Raw genomic sequence first — 13,695 nt, 5'->3', positions numbered from 1 at the left:
GAGAGAATTAAACACATTCGTTTGATACAATCGACCCCGCGTTTTTTTCGTTTTTGTCACCGATAAACGTGCCTCGAAAAAACATCTCTCGTGGGCTCCAGTTCGGAGAATCTGTACTTATCATAGAATTTTCGAAGAAGGTCGTTCGCGTCGTTTAAAAATGATTTACATCGATCGTAGCGTTTATTTTTATACCTAAAATGTTAGGAGAAAAATGACGGGCTCGAGATAGCTTTCCATTCCTCCGTGCACGTTTATTGATCGCTGACTGCACAGCGTCGAGGATCTACTGCGCAGGAACGGCGTAATTCAAAATCCGACTTTCTCTTCAAACACTGGCAATAATATTTTCCCGGAGGACAAATATTTTCCCTCTTATGTGTCGTATCTTGTTCAAAGAATATGTACTATTTGTTTTTCGAAAGAACGACCTTTACTCCCGTACTTTTAATGATGAATCATTTAACCTATTCACATGCATCGATTGTACGATAGACGCAACGACAATAATTCAATTTCGAGTACAATTGGGATACAAAATTGGCTACGATAAATGTTATAACAAGTTGGAATCGCTAAGGTCGCAAAAACGCGCGTTATTCCAAGCGCGTGGTTTAAACTTCCGTAGAGTGGCATCATTAAACAGCTTTATTGTCTAGAATTATTCCCCTACTCTCGTCATAACTAAAGAGATGTGAGTCACGTTCATTAAGTATATAACGGGTGGTCATGCACAGTTCGCGGAAACTGGAAACGAGATAAAGGACTAGGATTTAAGATTTCGCTACTAAGGATTCGATTACACGGCTGTGAGCCTCTCCGGTTTCGCTCGTCTTTGATTCTTTTCTTGTTAAACGTACGAGAACTCTATTTTCGTTCTTAGTTTCACGCCCTTCGTTCTGCATTTTATGCGCCCAATCAATGCGCCTATTTTCTCCGTAAATTAAACGAACACATTGAGTACTTTGTTCACACATATGTTACTCGACGATAAATAAAAAAGAATGTTTGAAGAGTCGAAGTGAAATTGCGACGTAAGAGTGTGCCAGGGGCATGCCTTGATTCAACATCATCGCAAATTATCATGGTTCTGCTGGATCTCATTAAGTAAATTCGATGCAGAATGACGAGCTTGTTATTTATAGGTCAAGCTCGTGACAGTGGCAGCCCTGATTTCGTATCTTTTCTTCTCACGAAATTTCACGATGCATAAATATGGATTATTCGTTTATAATACTTTGTCAATAATAATATATGTATATGTACGTAGTTCGTTCTAGAAGATATCGACATGATGTTTATCACATTATATTTATTGTCTCCTGATTATCTTGTAGATACATTATTGTAGACTGCAAAGTTTTATCAAATTTGTAACAATTAGTAGTTAAGTGTAATGAATCTTGCAAGTATTCTGTGCAGTGAAAAACATGAATGTATATAGTTTAGGGAATATCTCTCTTATTTTCGATAACGTGATATCCAATCGCATAAGAATACACATTGTAAAGTCTGAAATGTTCCTACGATATTTCAATTTCAATTTAAATGAGATATGTATGTAAATGTTTGATTTATAAGTTAAACAATCCAACGGGATGAACGTACCAATATAAAATATCTTATAACAATTTATATTAGCAGGCGTTTATCATCGTATACAGTTGCCCAGCCTGCTTCTTGATAGCGTTTATCACTATATAGCAGTATAGCACTATATAACAAGGATTTATTATTTCTATCCTTCTGTCATTAATCTGTGATAAGGAAAAGAACTGGTGTCGTTTCTTTGCAAATGCAATTAATTAGATAATATTACATTATTTTCTGATGATATCCTATTTGACATCCATATTATGTAAGTTCAACTTGAACGAGCTTAAAAACAACAAAACGTTGCTTTACAAGTACAAGTGCCGATATTCATTGGAAAGAACAATCAACTCGTGTTATAAATAATAATAACTTTGATTAAACAGGAGTAATAATAAGGTGACTCAATCTTGATGTTCTGCTGGACTGACAATCATGACACGACTAGGAGGCAGAGCCTCTTTAATGATCACCGTAATGATCAGTTTTACTCTGTTGATTGTTATTTATCATATTCTCGATAATGAGGTCAAGGACATCACGACCAATAAATTAAATCCACAGTTTAAGATCGAAGAGGTTTATCCATTGAGCGACCTGACCGAGAATCCTCTTAGCATTGCCAGAAAAAAACAAATAGAGGCTCAAATAATGGGAAAATTGAAAAGCGGAGGAGGAAAGCTATTCAACGATATTAACTATGAAAGATTGCACGCAGAAACAGTTCCCTTGTTTAAGGGACATAAAATCGTGCATTTAGATTTAAAAGGAGCTCCTCCAAAGGCAAGTTATTACAAGTACCTGCTAAATTTGCTCAAAAATTTAGGTGCCACTGGTATACTTATAGAATACGAAGATATGTTTCCTTTTGAAGGAACGATACAAAATATCAGCGCAGGAAATTGCTATACTAGAAAGGACATTGCAAAAATTCAAAAGATAGCCAGTAAGAATAAGCTTATAGTCATACCATTGATTCAAACTTTCGGTCATATGGAATTTGTTCTCAAGTTAAATCAATATAAAGACTATAGAGAAGTTTCGAGGTACCCACAAGTCTTATGCCCTACTTACAACAAAACTCTACCATTGATATACGAAATGATAGACCAAATAGTAGAAGCACATCCTGATATAAAGCATTTGCACATTGGAGCTGATGAAGTTTATCAGATAGGAGAATGTTCCAGATGCTTAGATACAATGGTTAAAAGACAGTGGGGCAAGAAACAATTATTTTTGGATCACGTTTCAAAAGTGGCAAAATATATAAAAAATAAGTATCCAGATCTTGTTGTTCTTATGTGGGATGACGAATTTAGAGAAATATCATCCGATGAAATAATAGACAGAGGCTTGCATTTAATGGTAGAACCTGTCGTTTGGAAATACACCACCGATCCTGGAGCATCGTTGACAGATCAATTGTGGAAAAACTACGCATCGGTTTGGAAAGATATCTGGCTCGCTACAGCTTTCAAAGGTGCTACTGCTCCAGATAGATATTATACCGATATTGGTTATCATATGGAAAATCATCAGCGTTGGTTGGAGATTATCAATAAATATTCTACTGAAATTAAATTTAAGGGTGCGATCTTAACAGGGTGGCAAAGATACGATCACTTTAGCGTACTGTGCGAACTTTTGCCATCTGCTATACCCTCGCTTGCTGTAAATTTAGCCATCCTGCAAGCTCCAGACTTATGTAGATTTCCGATAGAAGTACCTGCTTCAGTATTACAAGCGCTAGAGTGCGAGGCCATCATTTCTCTAAGTATTCCAGAACCTCAATATGGTTGGACCAGATGTAGTTATCACGGTGTGTCTATTTATGCCGCTATATTGCGGCTGTATTCTTTGACTCAAGCAGTTAGTAAAATGGAAGAGGATAACACATTTAAGGGATGGTTGAAGCCGTACAATTTAAAATACTCTTTTTCAAATCCTAGTCACGTAGAAAGAGCGGTTGCAGAACTGGATAAATACAAGACGGAGATAAAGTATATTGAAAAAGAAATAAGAACAGCTATGGAGAACATATATGACAATTATACTATACAAGAATGGATAGAAACGTATATTGCTCCTTTGAACGAGAAATTCACTCAACTATGGGAGGCTAAAGAAAAGATTTTAGAAAAGAACGTATGGCCAAGAAGACCACTAACAAAACCTATCTTATAGTTTAATGAATGAATAGTTTCCATAACGTGTAATATGAGACTGAAGATCGCACTAGAGTAAAAACAAAAGCGACGTATTAATCGAGACACTTAGAATCTTTGTTTTATAAAGAGACGAGTAATCGATGGTATATAAAGTTTACCAAAATTATAATTTTGCACGTTATATCTCTAAAATATATAGAATATGCTCTATATCTCAATTCAAGCGGGTGATCAAATTCTATCGACTGCACCGTCCGTAAATTAGTTTTCCTTTTTTTCCTTTTTTGAATCGTCTAACAAACGTTCGATTGAACCCGTGATCAATGAAAACTGATCTTAATTCGTGCACTCGAAGAGTGAACTAATTAGAGATGAAGTGTTAATTTAAAAATTAATCCTAAAGTTGATTAATTATTCTATCTTCTGAATTGCTATCTTAGGAATTAATTCCTAATGAAAAGGCCTCCACTAACTTACTTGCTATTTATTAACATGTTTTATCGTTTAATACTTCCGACGGGCATCTTACATTTATGTTATTCAAAGCTAATTGTTCTAAGAATACGCATATACCGCGATCTTACTCATTCTTGTTTGTTAAATGACGTGTTCTTCCGTTGTATACATTCTGTTTTGTATATTTGTTTTTTTTTGCATATAGTTTTGCATGATTAGTGCCATTAACAATTAGGTATAGAAACAAACCTGTGAATCAACAATTTATAAAAATAGAGATACATCTGCGAGTCGTTTAATATGGACGAACGAGTTTTCTCTCGGTGTTTAACAGGCGAATAAAAATTTATTCGTTTACCATCCTGTTTTACTTAATCTTACGATGTTCAAATGCGATTATAGAGCTTCCTTTATCCCCTGATTTCTTCACGGATCAACTCTCAATATCGAACGATCTTTTCCCACCAGCATTTATACATGTATGACAAAATTACCGAGGACTTGAATACAAATCTATGGCATGTACTCAATCAACGGTGTATGTACATCACTGTAACGAACGATGCTACTATTATTGTAAAAGTATTTTTAACATTGTTACGTCGATCCATATTAACATTATTACCGCAAGTAGTAAGATTTCATCAATAAATAAATTTGTTTTTAAATCTACTACGAAGACACCAGTGGTTTATTGCATTGGCCCCTCAAAGTATAAGTAATCTCTTGTATACGGTAAGAAAGTAGCGAAAAATATTCGTATGGACGTCTTATGTACAGGTGAACCGTCCTTGACGTTCGACAAAAATATCGTATTGCAAAAACCACTTTTCGTTACGGTAATTTTCACTGTAGCAGGCAAACTGACGACTTTGAACCAGGTAAATGGGGATGAAATGGTATTTGAGTGTGCTTTTTCGTGGGGATCCTTTTCACGACCTTGTGGATGGTGCTCATGTCCACTGTGTCGCCTATTTCTGCAATTATTATGGGCTTGTGATAGTCCTGATCTGTTTTCGTCAATCGAACACCCAAAATTTGCGCGGCTAAGGTCACTATACACAAAGAAACCTGAAATGAAAACCAGTTTTTTTTAAGAAGGAAGTACAGGATATTGCTCCTCTTATTGTTTAAAGAATATTTTACCGCTTCACCGGTTCTAGCGGAAACATCGTGAGACGGAAATCCATTGTCTGCGGCGAATTTGTGTGTTCGATCCTTTTTCACCGTCCTCTGATGTTCCATGTCGCATTTGTTACCAACTACAGCCATCAGCGGTCTTTCCTCGTAGTTATCGCTCAATTTTCTGATTTTGTCTATCCATTCTTCTAGAACTTCGAAACTGAAGCTATTGGTGACGTCGTAGACTAAAAGGATTATCTGAAAAATATTGTTTTTCCTCCTGTAGAAGAACAGCTGATCTAGATTTTTTTTTTTTTTTGTGAAATGATGTTTCTACTGAAACGTATGTCGGATTAATTCCGTTTTCTTACATGAGCACCGAAGACGTATTTGTCCAGCATGTTTCCGTGTAACGCAAGACCGCCGACATCCCATAAATGTAGATTAACGTTTTTATAAAAACCAACGTTGACGTTCTTCAGGAAGAAGTCGATTCCAGATGTTGGCGTGTACTGTCTCGTGAACTCGTTATTGCAAAATTTCTGAGCGATGCTCGTCTAAACAGGGATCCTTGAATTTCAGTTATCCAGAATTGCTATTCTATCGTTACGACGAGAGAGAAAGAGAGAAGCTGTGGTCCTTTTCTGATTAAAGAACAGCTTTTCGGTTTCAAGAAACGAAAATAAAAAGATTCTAAAATAAATCATCGACTGTCGATCAATATACATAGTAATCTTAATAACTAAGGGTTCTCGGATCAGTAGAGTGTTGCTCGGGCATTCGATCGTAACACGGAATTTCTACGTCGATCGAAACTCGCGTGTTATGCTTACCTGCTAATTAATAGCTAGAAGTTGTTTGAGAACTAGAAGTTGTCCCTGTTATTGAGCAAAAGAATTTTGACGAAGAAAAGAATTCAAGACAGACGTGAAACGGCTCGAGTCACGAATACCTAATTTTGCTCGGACTACGCGTAGACTATAGACTCTAATTACTAAAGATTTATTGCTGACAGTGTATGACACTTCGAGCGACGAAGATGTCAAAATGGTTATTACCGATAAAGTAAAGCGCAATAAACGTAAAACGTTCTATACTTGCGAAAGTATGTTTAATTGTGGCACTGACCACGCTTCGCACGGAGGAAATAAATCGATACGTTGCTTGGTTCTTCGAAGCTCAGGCACTCTGAACTCGAAACAATTTAATCATATACATCGACGTTTCGTATGCGTATACCCTTCCAAAAATGTACGATCGAAATTCAAATCGATATTTTGTTACTTTCGCATTAACGCAAAAACAAAAGACTAGAAAAAGTACACTGTCGCATGGGACTTGGATTACACTTCCGGTTAGACGCCGGGGACATTAGAAAACTCACTTTGCCGGATCCAGAATCACCGACCAGCACGATCTTCAGCTTCTTTACCAGTAGGTCCTCCTCGACGTCAGACATTGGGGAAGATCGGGACAAAAGGAGCACGAAAGGAAGAAACGCGACGATTGACGAAAAGTTTCGGGAATCATGCGAAAAGTCGTGTCGGCCACGACGGTTCTGCGTCGACTATAATGCAATATATAAACGAAGGGTCTGGCATGTGGCTAGAGAATGAAATCGAGCGAATCGACCGACCGGCCGTGGGCAGTGCGACGTCGTCGTCGTCTACACGGCTGCATGAATAAATTAGCGAATAATCGATACGAACAGCCATGGTGCGTACCTCTGTCTCTCGTCGATATTATACTTGACAAACTTTTTCCACTGACGATCTTTCGATTAATTATGAATACCCTGTGACGCAATGGATCGAGGTCTTGTACTTGTACGTGTCAAGGTTTTTCGTAATAATTCTCATTGAGTACGTAGTCTTTTCCCCATTCTTTGTTTTCCTTTTCCTTTTTCTTATGCTGGTGTATATGTATAGTATACATATATAGCGTATATAGTACATAGGTAACGGTATGGTAATATCAAACGGTTCGAGATTCAAGGGTCAAAGTAATTCGACCTCTCGTCTACTCACGCTATGCTCTTGAAAATAGTGTAAAAAAATATGTATCTGTCTTTCGTGGGCAGGAGTAAGTACTTGAGTAATCGCAGGTAGATTCGTTGTTCGATCGTAATTGTCGTTGTTCGCTGGCTGAAACGAGAAATTTATTACAAATTATACGTTCCATAATATCTGTCTCAGCGTCTACGTTTAATCTTTTCGTGTATTACCTTCTTGATATGCTTCTTCGTCTCGGTGCTTGTATTTTATGGAAGAATTTATGTATGAATTAATTAAAAATCAAAGTAATAGTTAATTAAAAATCAAATCCTTATAATTTGCTAAGAGGTAGTAATTAGACACGCGGCAGCACGTTGTCGTACGAACGACCGTCAGTCTGTCGGCGCGTTCAAAATTGGCCTTTACTATTTCATAGTATCTTCCATCGCTGCAAGCGCATCGATTTTACAATTATAGAGCGTATTTTATTTATTGCCCGACTTCAAATATAATTATCCGGTTATGTGATTACCTCAAGCTTAAGCACCGTAATTTAATGCACTTTACACGTAGTATATCTATAGCCTTCTGACTTTTGTCGGAGAATCGGAGATTCTCGGGATCCCAGCGGAGTTCCAACCGCTCTAAATTTGGACAATTGTTAGCAATTCCGTCCATCAACTGATCCACGTGAATATTCACGCCTAACCTCTCCTGTGTTCCCATTACAAGAATTCTAAAATAAGAAACAGGAATTTCAAAGATATCTTGTCGTAGCATATTAAAGGTATTAAAGATCTAAAAATATATTTTACTTGGCATTGGTCAGTATGGGTAATACACTCTGCCATAGTTGATCGGTGATGTGAGGCATACCGAATAAGGCGAGCCCCCAGAGTTGATGACCGTATCTCGACAAGAATTTATGCAGACCATCGTCGGTCAGGTTATCGGAACTATCCAGATCTAGAGCGATCAGGTTCCGAGGATTGCCGAGTTCAGCCCAGGCTTTTAACACGCTATCGTTGAAGCCGTTCAGCTGACCAGCGCTCAGGAAACGAAGACCTGGAATTCTGGTCAACATGTCGATCAGACATTCCGTTGACAGGTCCGTCCCGGTAACGTCCAACTCCTGGATGCTCGACTTTTCCCATTCTACCTGCATCACGTATTCGCTCTGGAGATCTGAAAAAGGTGCGTAACATTTCAAGTTTTGTACAACCGAAGGTAAGATTGCACGTTGATGAATATTTAGTTACTCGTTCCCTGCATGAGGAGACACTTTAATCTCCTGCTCCTTTGAAACAGAGTCTTCATGGTCGAGCCAGTGACTTTGGCACAGAAATTCACGGCCAAACATTCGAGCTGGATGCAATTGGAAGAAAATGCGTCGATGTGTGAATCGTCTACAAAATTGATCCCATATAAATTAATTACTCGCAAATTGGGGGTCGCTGATTTCAATTTGTGCACATTTATCACTTCGTAGATTTCCTCCTCCTCCTCTTCCACCTTCTCGTACGTTCCTGTAAGATTCTACATGTAGTTAGTTTCTCGTTGAAACAGGTGGCGGTATGATAATGATTCGCTTGGATTTCAAGGTGGACACGAACCTATAAGGTGAAGGATCTCCAAGCCGTTGATAAAATTGTAAATTTTTCTCATAAAGCCCTCCATGAAGATTACCTCTGACAGGCAGATGCACATGTACTTGAGTTTAGTCGGGAAGGCTTGCATCTCCGAAAAATCGTGCAGCTGCATGGCAGTGGAGAAGTCGAGAAGCATGTGAGTCAAATTTGGACATTTATTTGCCAATTCGTGAAGAACCGTGTGGGTGATCAATTCGATCGGCAATTCGATGTACCTCAGCGAAGCTCCAAAACGCGTGCTGTTACCAGAGAAAGTTATTTTAATATTTTACGGCTGCGTGAATCCACCATATCGCTACCGTTTACGAGTTATATTTTGGCAAGTAAAGAAGAAGTTGATTCTGGCGTGAACCTCGGACGCGAACGTTACCTGCCAACGTTATATCGAGAAAGTATCTACTACCTGATCAAGTGCAGCAGATTGTCCAAAGAATTCACGTGCAGTCCACTGATTTCCGGTCGCAGAGATACGTGTTTCCATAATCGCGTGTCGTACGCGATTTGCCGCCATCTTTTGCACACACGTGCTACCCTGCATATTTCGCGATGAGACAGATAACTGAAGACGTTTAGCAACACCTTGTCTGGCAGTTTTTCTATCGTCTAAAAAAATTGAAAGAACAATAATCCTTAGTACGAGACGCGTTAAACGATTCGACGGCTGCCTGGAATTAAAAGAGCAAACTCGAGTTGACGTCTTTCGTCACATCTTTGGTAAAGTTGACCACTTACTGTCCCAGCGAAACGACTTTTAACCACACCGCCCTCGGAAACGAACATCTGAGACGTTTCCACGGCGATCTGACCCCAGACATCGACACCCCCGAGATCCATCTTGTTATTTTCTCAAAACGTACTCGAGGCAGAAAATTGCTTTCCCTTTGGAAAGATATTGTCACAGAGCTTACTTCGGTCGACAGGACGTTGATCTATCCGATCCGATGAACGTTTAATCCACGTGTGACGAATTGAACTTTGCACCGTGCGGAAAATTACCGATGTATAAAGAAAAACGGGAATATTTATTCAACGACGAAGAAGGTTCGTGAAAATCGCGGCACACGGCAGATTTCAAGGAATCAGAAGTTCTAAGTCTTCGACGGGGATTTCTAATCGGATCGCGCCTGCGCGTCGTCCTAAATATAAGACTTGGAAGACCCGTCTCCGCTTTAATTTTAAACTCGTCACCTGCAGCCAAGGTACATTTCCTTCTGTTTCCCGTAAACGTCAGATTTTGGGCGAAGTTTAGGAAATATCCGCGAGTCTCACTACAGCTATTGTTCGAAACTCGTTGCGCGTGTTCATTAATAATAAAAGAGTTTCCAGAAATGCTTGTATAGTTTACTTGCAACATAACGTCGATGAAAATTGTTTTTACATCTGTTTAAAATCGACACAAGAAAATCGGGAATTTATTTGCCGATGAATTTACGTTTACCAAAATTTCACCTCTTCTTTTTCGGGTTTTCTTCCTTCTTTTGATTTCAACGGACGTCGTAAAACACTTGACCGCTGATATTTTGTCTCATCGAAGAGGGTCATAGGCTTTTTAGAAATCTGCCAGAACAGCCTGGTTGATGTAAGACTTGGAACTTATCCGACACGAGACTTAACAAAACACGTGGTATTTACACAAAGATATATGTACTACAAGAAAATATTTTCTTTTTTTTCTTTTTTTTTTTAAGAATCCGAGTCGTTGTTTCTCGATAAAACACTTGGACTCTGTTACCTGATTATCGATGTCATTGTTTTGGGGTATTAAAAAATCGAGTACTTCGATCAAATAGCAAGATGGATAAAAACGTCGCTCTAATTTTATTTAACGATATATCTATTTTATTTTTTTTTTTTTAACAATCAACATTTGTCGCTGAACTCACACGTTCAGCTTCTATCAGAAGAAATCTCGCGTGTCGCATGATGTGATAACGAATTTAATCGTAGCGATCGATAACGTCACCGCTTAGATGGTTTCATCCGGTACAAATAGAATCTTTTTATTTTCAAATAAGCGCAAAGTTATTATGCAATACTAAGATGAACGCTCTTACGCGAACAAATTGCTAGCTGCCCAGCTAAACGTTCAAAATTGAATGAAATCTTTTCCATCAAATAGAACTATCGATCGATATTTTAACTAAATAATTACCACGCTCGACGCGATTCTTTTCCGATAAACGCTACGACCGACATCCTCTCTAGATATAGCATTCGTGGCGAATTCCACGTCCAGCTGATGCCAGGTGCTCATTCTTGGAAATGCAATTAATTACACCGTGCTGTACGATCGATCTAGGAAAAATCACTTTGAGCCACACCTTTCTCGATCTACACCGAATTATTGAAACCGTGTCATACGCAGAAATGTCGCAAAACAGTTCAACGTTCCTTCGTTCATGTCAATATATTTTACAGGCACTCGAGTCACCGCGAGTTCAGAAACGGTCCCGAGCCGGCAACCAATTTGTCAGGAGTTCGTCGGCTGACTGGACGATGCTAGGACTCATTTCAAACTGAGTGGTAGCTTAATTAGTTATAAATAAAGGCAAGCAGTCAGTCAGGCAGACATCAGGCAAAGATAAGAATAGATAGAACGCATTTGTATGTACATCCTACCAATACGATCTCCATCTTCTACGTGTCATAATTCTGATTTGCAAGTTGTAAATATAAGAAAACACGATATTGCAGATGTTCTTCTAAACGGTGCAAGAAGAATGCAAGATTGTTATTGCGACAACGTTTAACAAATTTTGTTATGACAAAGAAAGCTAATGTCTGTTCTGATAATTTACCGTATTCGATCGTTTTATAACCTCCTTCTTATCGTCGTCAAAGTTGTTGAGCTGTTGAAGCGCAGCTTCTACGCTCAGTACGTTCCAGTTGGACATTCTTCGTGCATCCATAGCGATGATATATCGGTTGATCGAGAACGGATTTAGATATCAAGAAAATAAGGTTTATATCGCTATACATATATCTCCGTACGAAAACAGCACACCCTAACATTACACTATTTACTGAAAACGCTACGAAAGAACGAATGAGGGCTTTACACTTTCACCATATCCTTTGCGATTTAGTTTAACGCGTAACGACACTCGAGCAAACGATAGGAAATCGTCGAATGAAATCTCACAAAAACGACTTGTGCATCACGAGTACACGGAGAAATACGAATTTTGGTAAAGAAGATCGAGATTGCGTACGTTCTCCTTCGTAGATACTTTCTGACAGAGGATAGAAGATTAAGCCATCGTTTAATGACGGCCTTCCTTCGGTTTACGAAAAATGTGTTGACGTTTGGATTACATAATTATCTTACGACTGTGATCTTGTCGAAGTAATCCTTTTTCTTCTTTGTTATTTTAAATACTTATCGTTGGTTAGTCGGAACGCATGCAACCCTCGATGCTTGTCGAAAATCAACCTAGTCGACCATTGTGATGTTCTTATGCTAAGCACCCTACGTTCTAGATCGGAGGTGAAAAATGTAACTAAAATAATCTTAACTTTCTGTCGATCCCTAAAATAGACTCGCTGGAGAGCTGTGCCACGCAAGGATGCACAGCCAACAGAGGGCCGTCATGGTACATTGCGGGACTTTTCGAAAATTCAACAACAAAAAACATGTTGAATTCCATTTCGGATTATTCGGCATTACCCTTTCATTGTATTTATTTTTAGTCACAGTTAGATCACGAAGAAATGCAACAACCTTTGATTGTATAACTGTGTGATCCGTAAAACACAGATCGTTTCATCGTCCAGTATGTACTTTAACAAAAAGAAACAATTTGGCAGACAAATAAGGAGTGTTAATGATGACTCATAAAAAATATAAATTTATATTATTTTTATTTTTTTATAATATACCGTAAAAATATTGCGAATGACAAACGCCCTGTATGCGTGACAGTTGTTGAATATCTTTTTGATTGCAGGCCAAATAGGTAGCATTTGGCTTGGCGCCATTAGCAATTTGATTAATTAAGGCCACATAATGTACGAACACTGACAGTGACTTACAAGATCTTGCACGATGTACGCTAACTATGTCCAGTTTGTTTATAATTTTTTATCGACATAAATATTTTCTTCTAGCGGACGTGTCTTTAAATGATTCATTATGATTCTCAAATATCAAGAAAACAAAATATCACAATATTCCGTAATACTTTTTTTTAACTATTTCAAGTTATCGAAAAGTAGAAAAATAATGGGGAAGATAGAAATTTATAGACTTATTAAGTTTCTATACGCATATGTTTGCACTTCATAAATAAAGATGGCGCTAAAGGTACTACGTTACCAACTGTAGGTTTCGATTGAAGAAGATACACTTGTCAAGCATTTTTGTATAAATATATGTATGTACATAAATAATAGTTTGCAATTTGCTATATGAATATTATTAGATATATATGCATATAACAATTTAAGGTACATGAGACACAACTTGTAGATGGATTGAGATTTTTTAATAATGCGTACTTCTACGAGCAATTGCGCGTTTTACCGGACGGAAATCTCATTTTTCATTTAATCTAGTCTTTGCATATGACTGCACAATAGCAATATGTTATCAGTCATGTTCATTCTTTCCGCTCTTTGCTTTCGTATTTATTAAACTTATCAGTAATAACAGTTGACAGCCAATTGTTATCTAGCAGTAAAGAAAAGTGTATATTTATACGTTAATCGATG

General features: G+C 37.9%; 3 protein-coding genes across 5 annotated transcripts; 1 reads left to right on the top strand and 2 right to left on the bottom strand.

Annotated features, from left to right (window-relative positions):
- The first annotated feature begins 1,575 nt into the window (after positions 1 to 1,575).
- LOC117210910 (hexosaminidase D-like) lies at positions 1,576 to 4,899 on the top strand. Its single transcript, XM_033454353.1, has one exon. It carries the CDS (start codon positions 2,029 to 2,031, stop codon positions 3,778 to 3,780), a length of 1,752 nt encoding a protein of 583 aa, XP_033310244.1. The 5' UTR covers positions 1,576 to 2,028; the 3' UTR covers positions 3,781 to 4,899.
- Positions 4,900 to 5,066: 167 nt separating this feature from the next.
- Positions 5,067 to 6,801, bottom strand: LOC117210922 (ras-related protein Rab-28-like). The gene is made up of 4 exons (XM_033454374.1): positions 6,727 to 6,801; positions 5,714 to 5,899; positions 5,367 to 5,600; positions 5,067 to 5,291 (listed from the first exon to the last, which is right to left on the bottom strand). Exons 1-4 carry the CDS (start codon positions 6,799 to 6,801, stop codon positions 5,067 to 5,069), a joined length of 720 nt encoding a protein of 239 aa, XP_033310265.1.
- On the bottom strand, positions 6,097 to 12,508 carry LOC117210911 (F-box/LRR-repeat protein fbxl-1). Of its 3 annotated transcripts, none has more exons than XM_033454354.1 (8): positions 11,784 to 12,508; positions 9,389 to 9,588; positions 8,950 to 9,224; positions 8,596 to 8,862; positions 8,152 to 8,521; positions 7,869 to 8,072; positions 7,567 to 7,784; positions 6,097 to 7,486 (listed from the first exon to the last, which is right to left on the bottom strand). In XM_033454354.1, the coding sequence occupies exons 1-7, from the start codon at positions 11,892 to 11,894 to the stop codon at positions 7,649 to 7,651; spliced, it is 1,563 nt and encodes a 520-aa protein (XP_033310245.1). In that variant the 5' UTR covers positions 11,895 to 12,508; the 3' UTR covers positions 6,097 to 7,486; positions 7,567 to 7,648. The 3 variants fall into 3 exon arrangements, with proteins under 3 accessions (XP_033310245.1, XP_033310247.1, XP_033310248.1); XM_033454356.1 differs by lacking the exon at positions 11,784 to 12,508 and adding an exon at positions 11,138 to 11,560; XM_033454357.1 differs by lacking the exon at positions 11,784 to 12,508 and adding an exon at positions 9,718 to 10,287.
- Positions 12,509 to 13,695: the final 1,187 nt, after the last annotated feature.

The sequence above is a fragment of the Bombus bifarius genome, unplaced genomic scaffold (genome assembly GCF_011952205.1).
Source record: "Bombus bifarius isolate JDL3187 unplaced genomic scaffold, Bbif_JDL3187 scf7180000008213, whole genome shotgun sequence".
Taxonomy (NCBI): Eukaryota; Metazoa; Arthropoda; class Insecta; order Hymenoptera; family Apidae; genus Bombus; species Bombus bifarius.
The sequence above is the reverse complement of the archived record's forward strand: the minus strand, read 5'-3'. Positions and strand labels throughout refer to the sequence as shown.

Bases quoted from the DNA above. Each gene is read 5' to 3' on its own strand.
- LOC117210922 (XM_033454374.1), bottom strand. From the start codon at position 6,801: ATGTCTGACGTCGAGGAGGACCTACTGGTAAAGAAGCTGAAGATCGTG. The intron at 5,900-6,726 runs GTGAGTTTTCTA...ATCCCTGTTTAG, and splicing joins GTGATTCTGGATCCGGCAAA to ACGAGCATCGCTCAGAAATT. The intron at 5,292-5,366 runs GTAAAATATTCT...TTTTCATTTCAG, and splicing joins CCGCTAGAACCGGTGAAGCG to GTTTCTTTGTGTATAGTGAC.
- LOC117210910 (XM_033454353.1), top strand. From the start codon at position 2,029: ATGACACGACTAGGAGGCAGAGCCTCTTTAATGATCACCGTAATGATC.
- LOC117210911 (XM_033454354.1), bottom strand. From the start codon at position 11,894: ATGGATGCACGAAGAATGTCCAACTGGAACGTACTGAGCGTAGAAGCT. The intron at 8,073-8,151 runs GTAAAATATATT...TTCTTATTTTAG, and splicing joins CCCATACTGACCAATGCCAA to AATTCTTGTAATGGGAACAC. The intron at 7,785-7,868 runs GTAATCACATAA...ATGCGCTTGCAG, and splicing joins TTACGGTGCTTAAGCTTGAG to CGATGGAAGATACTATGAAA.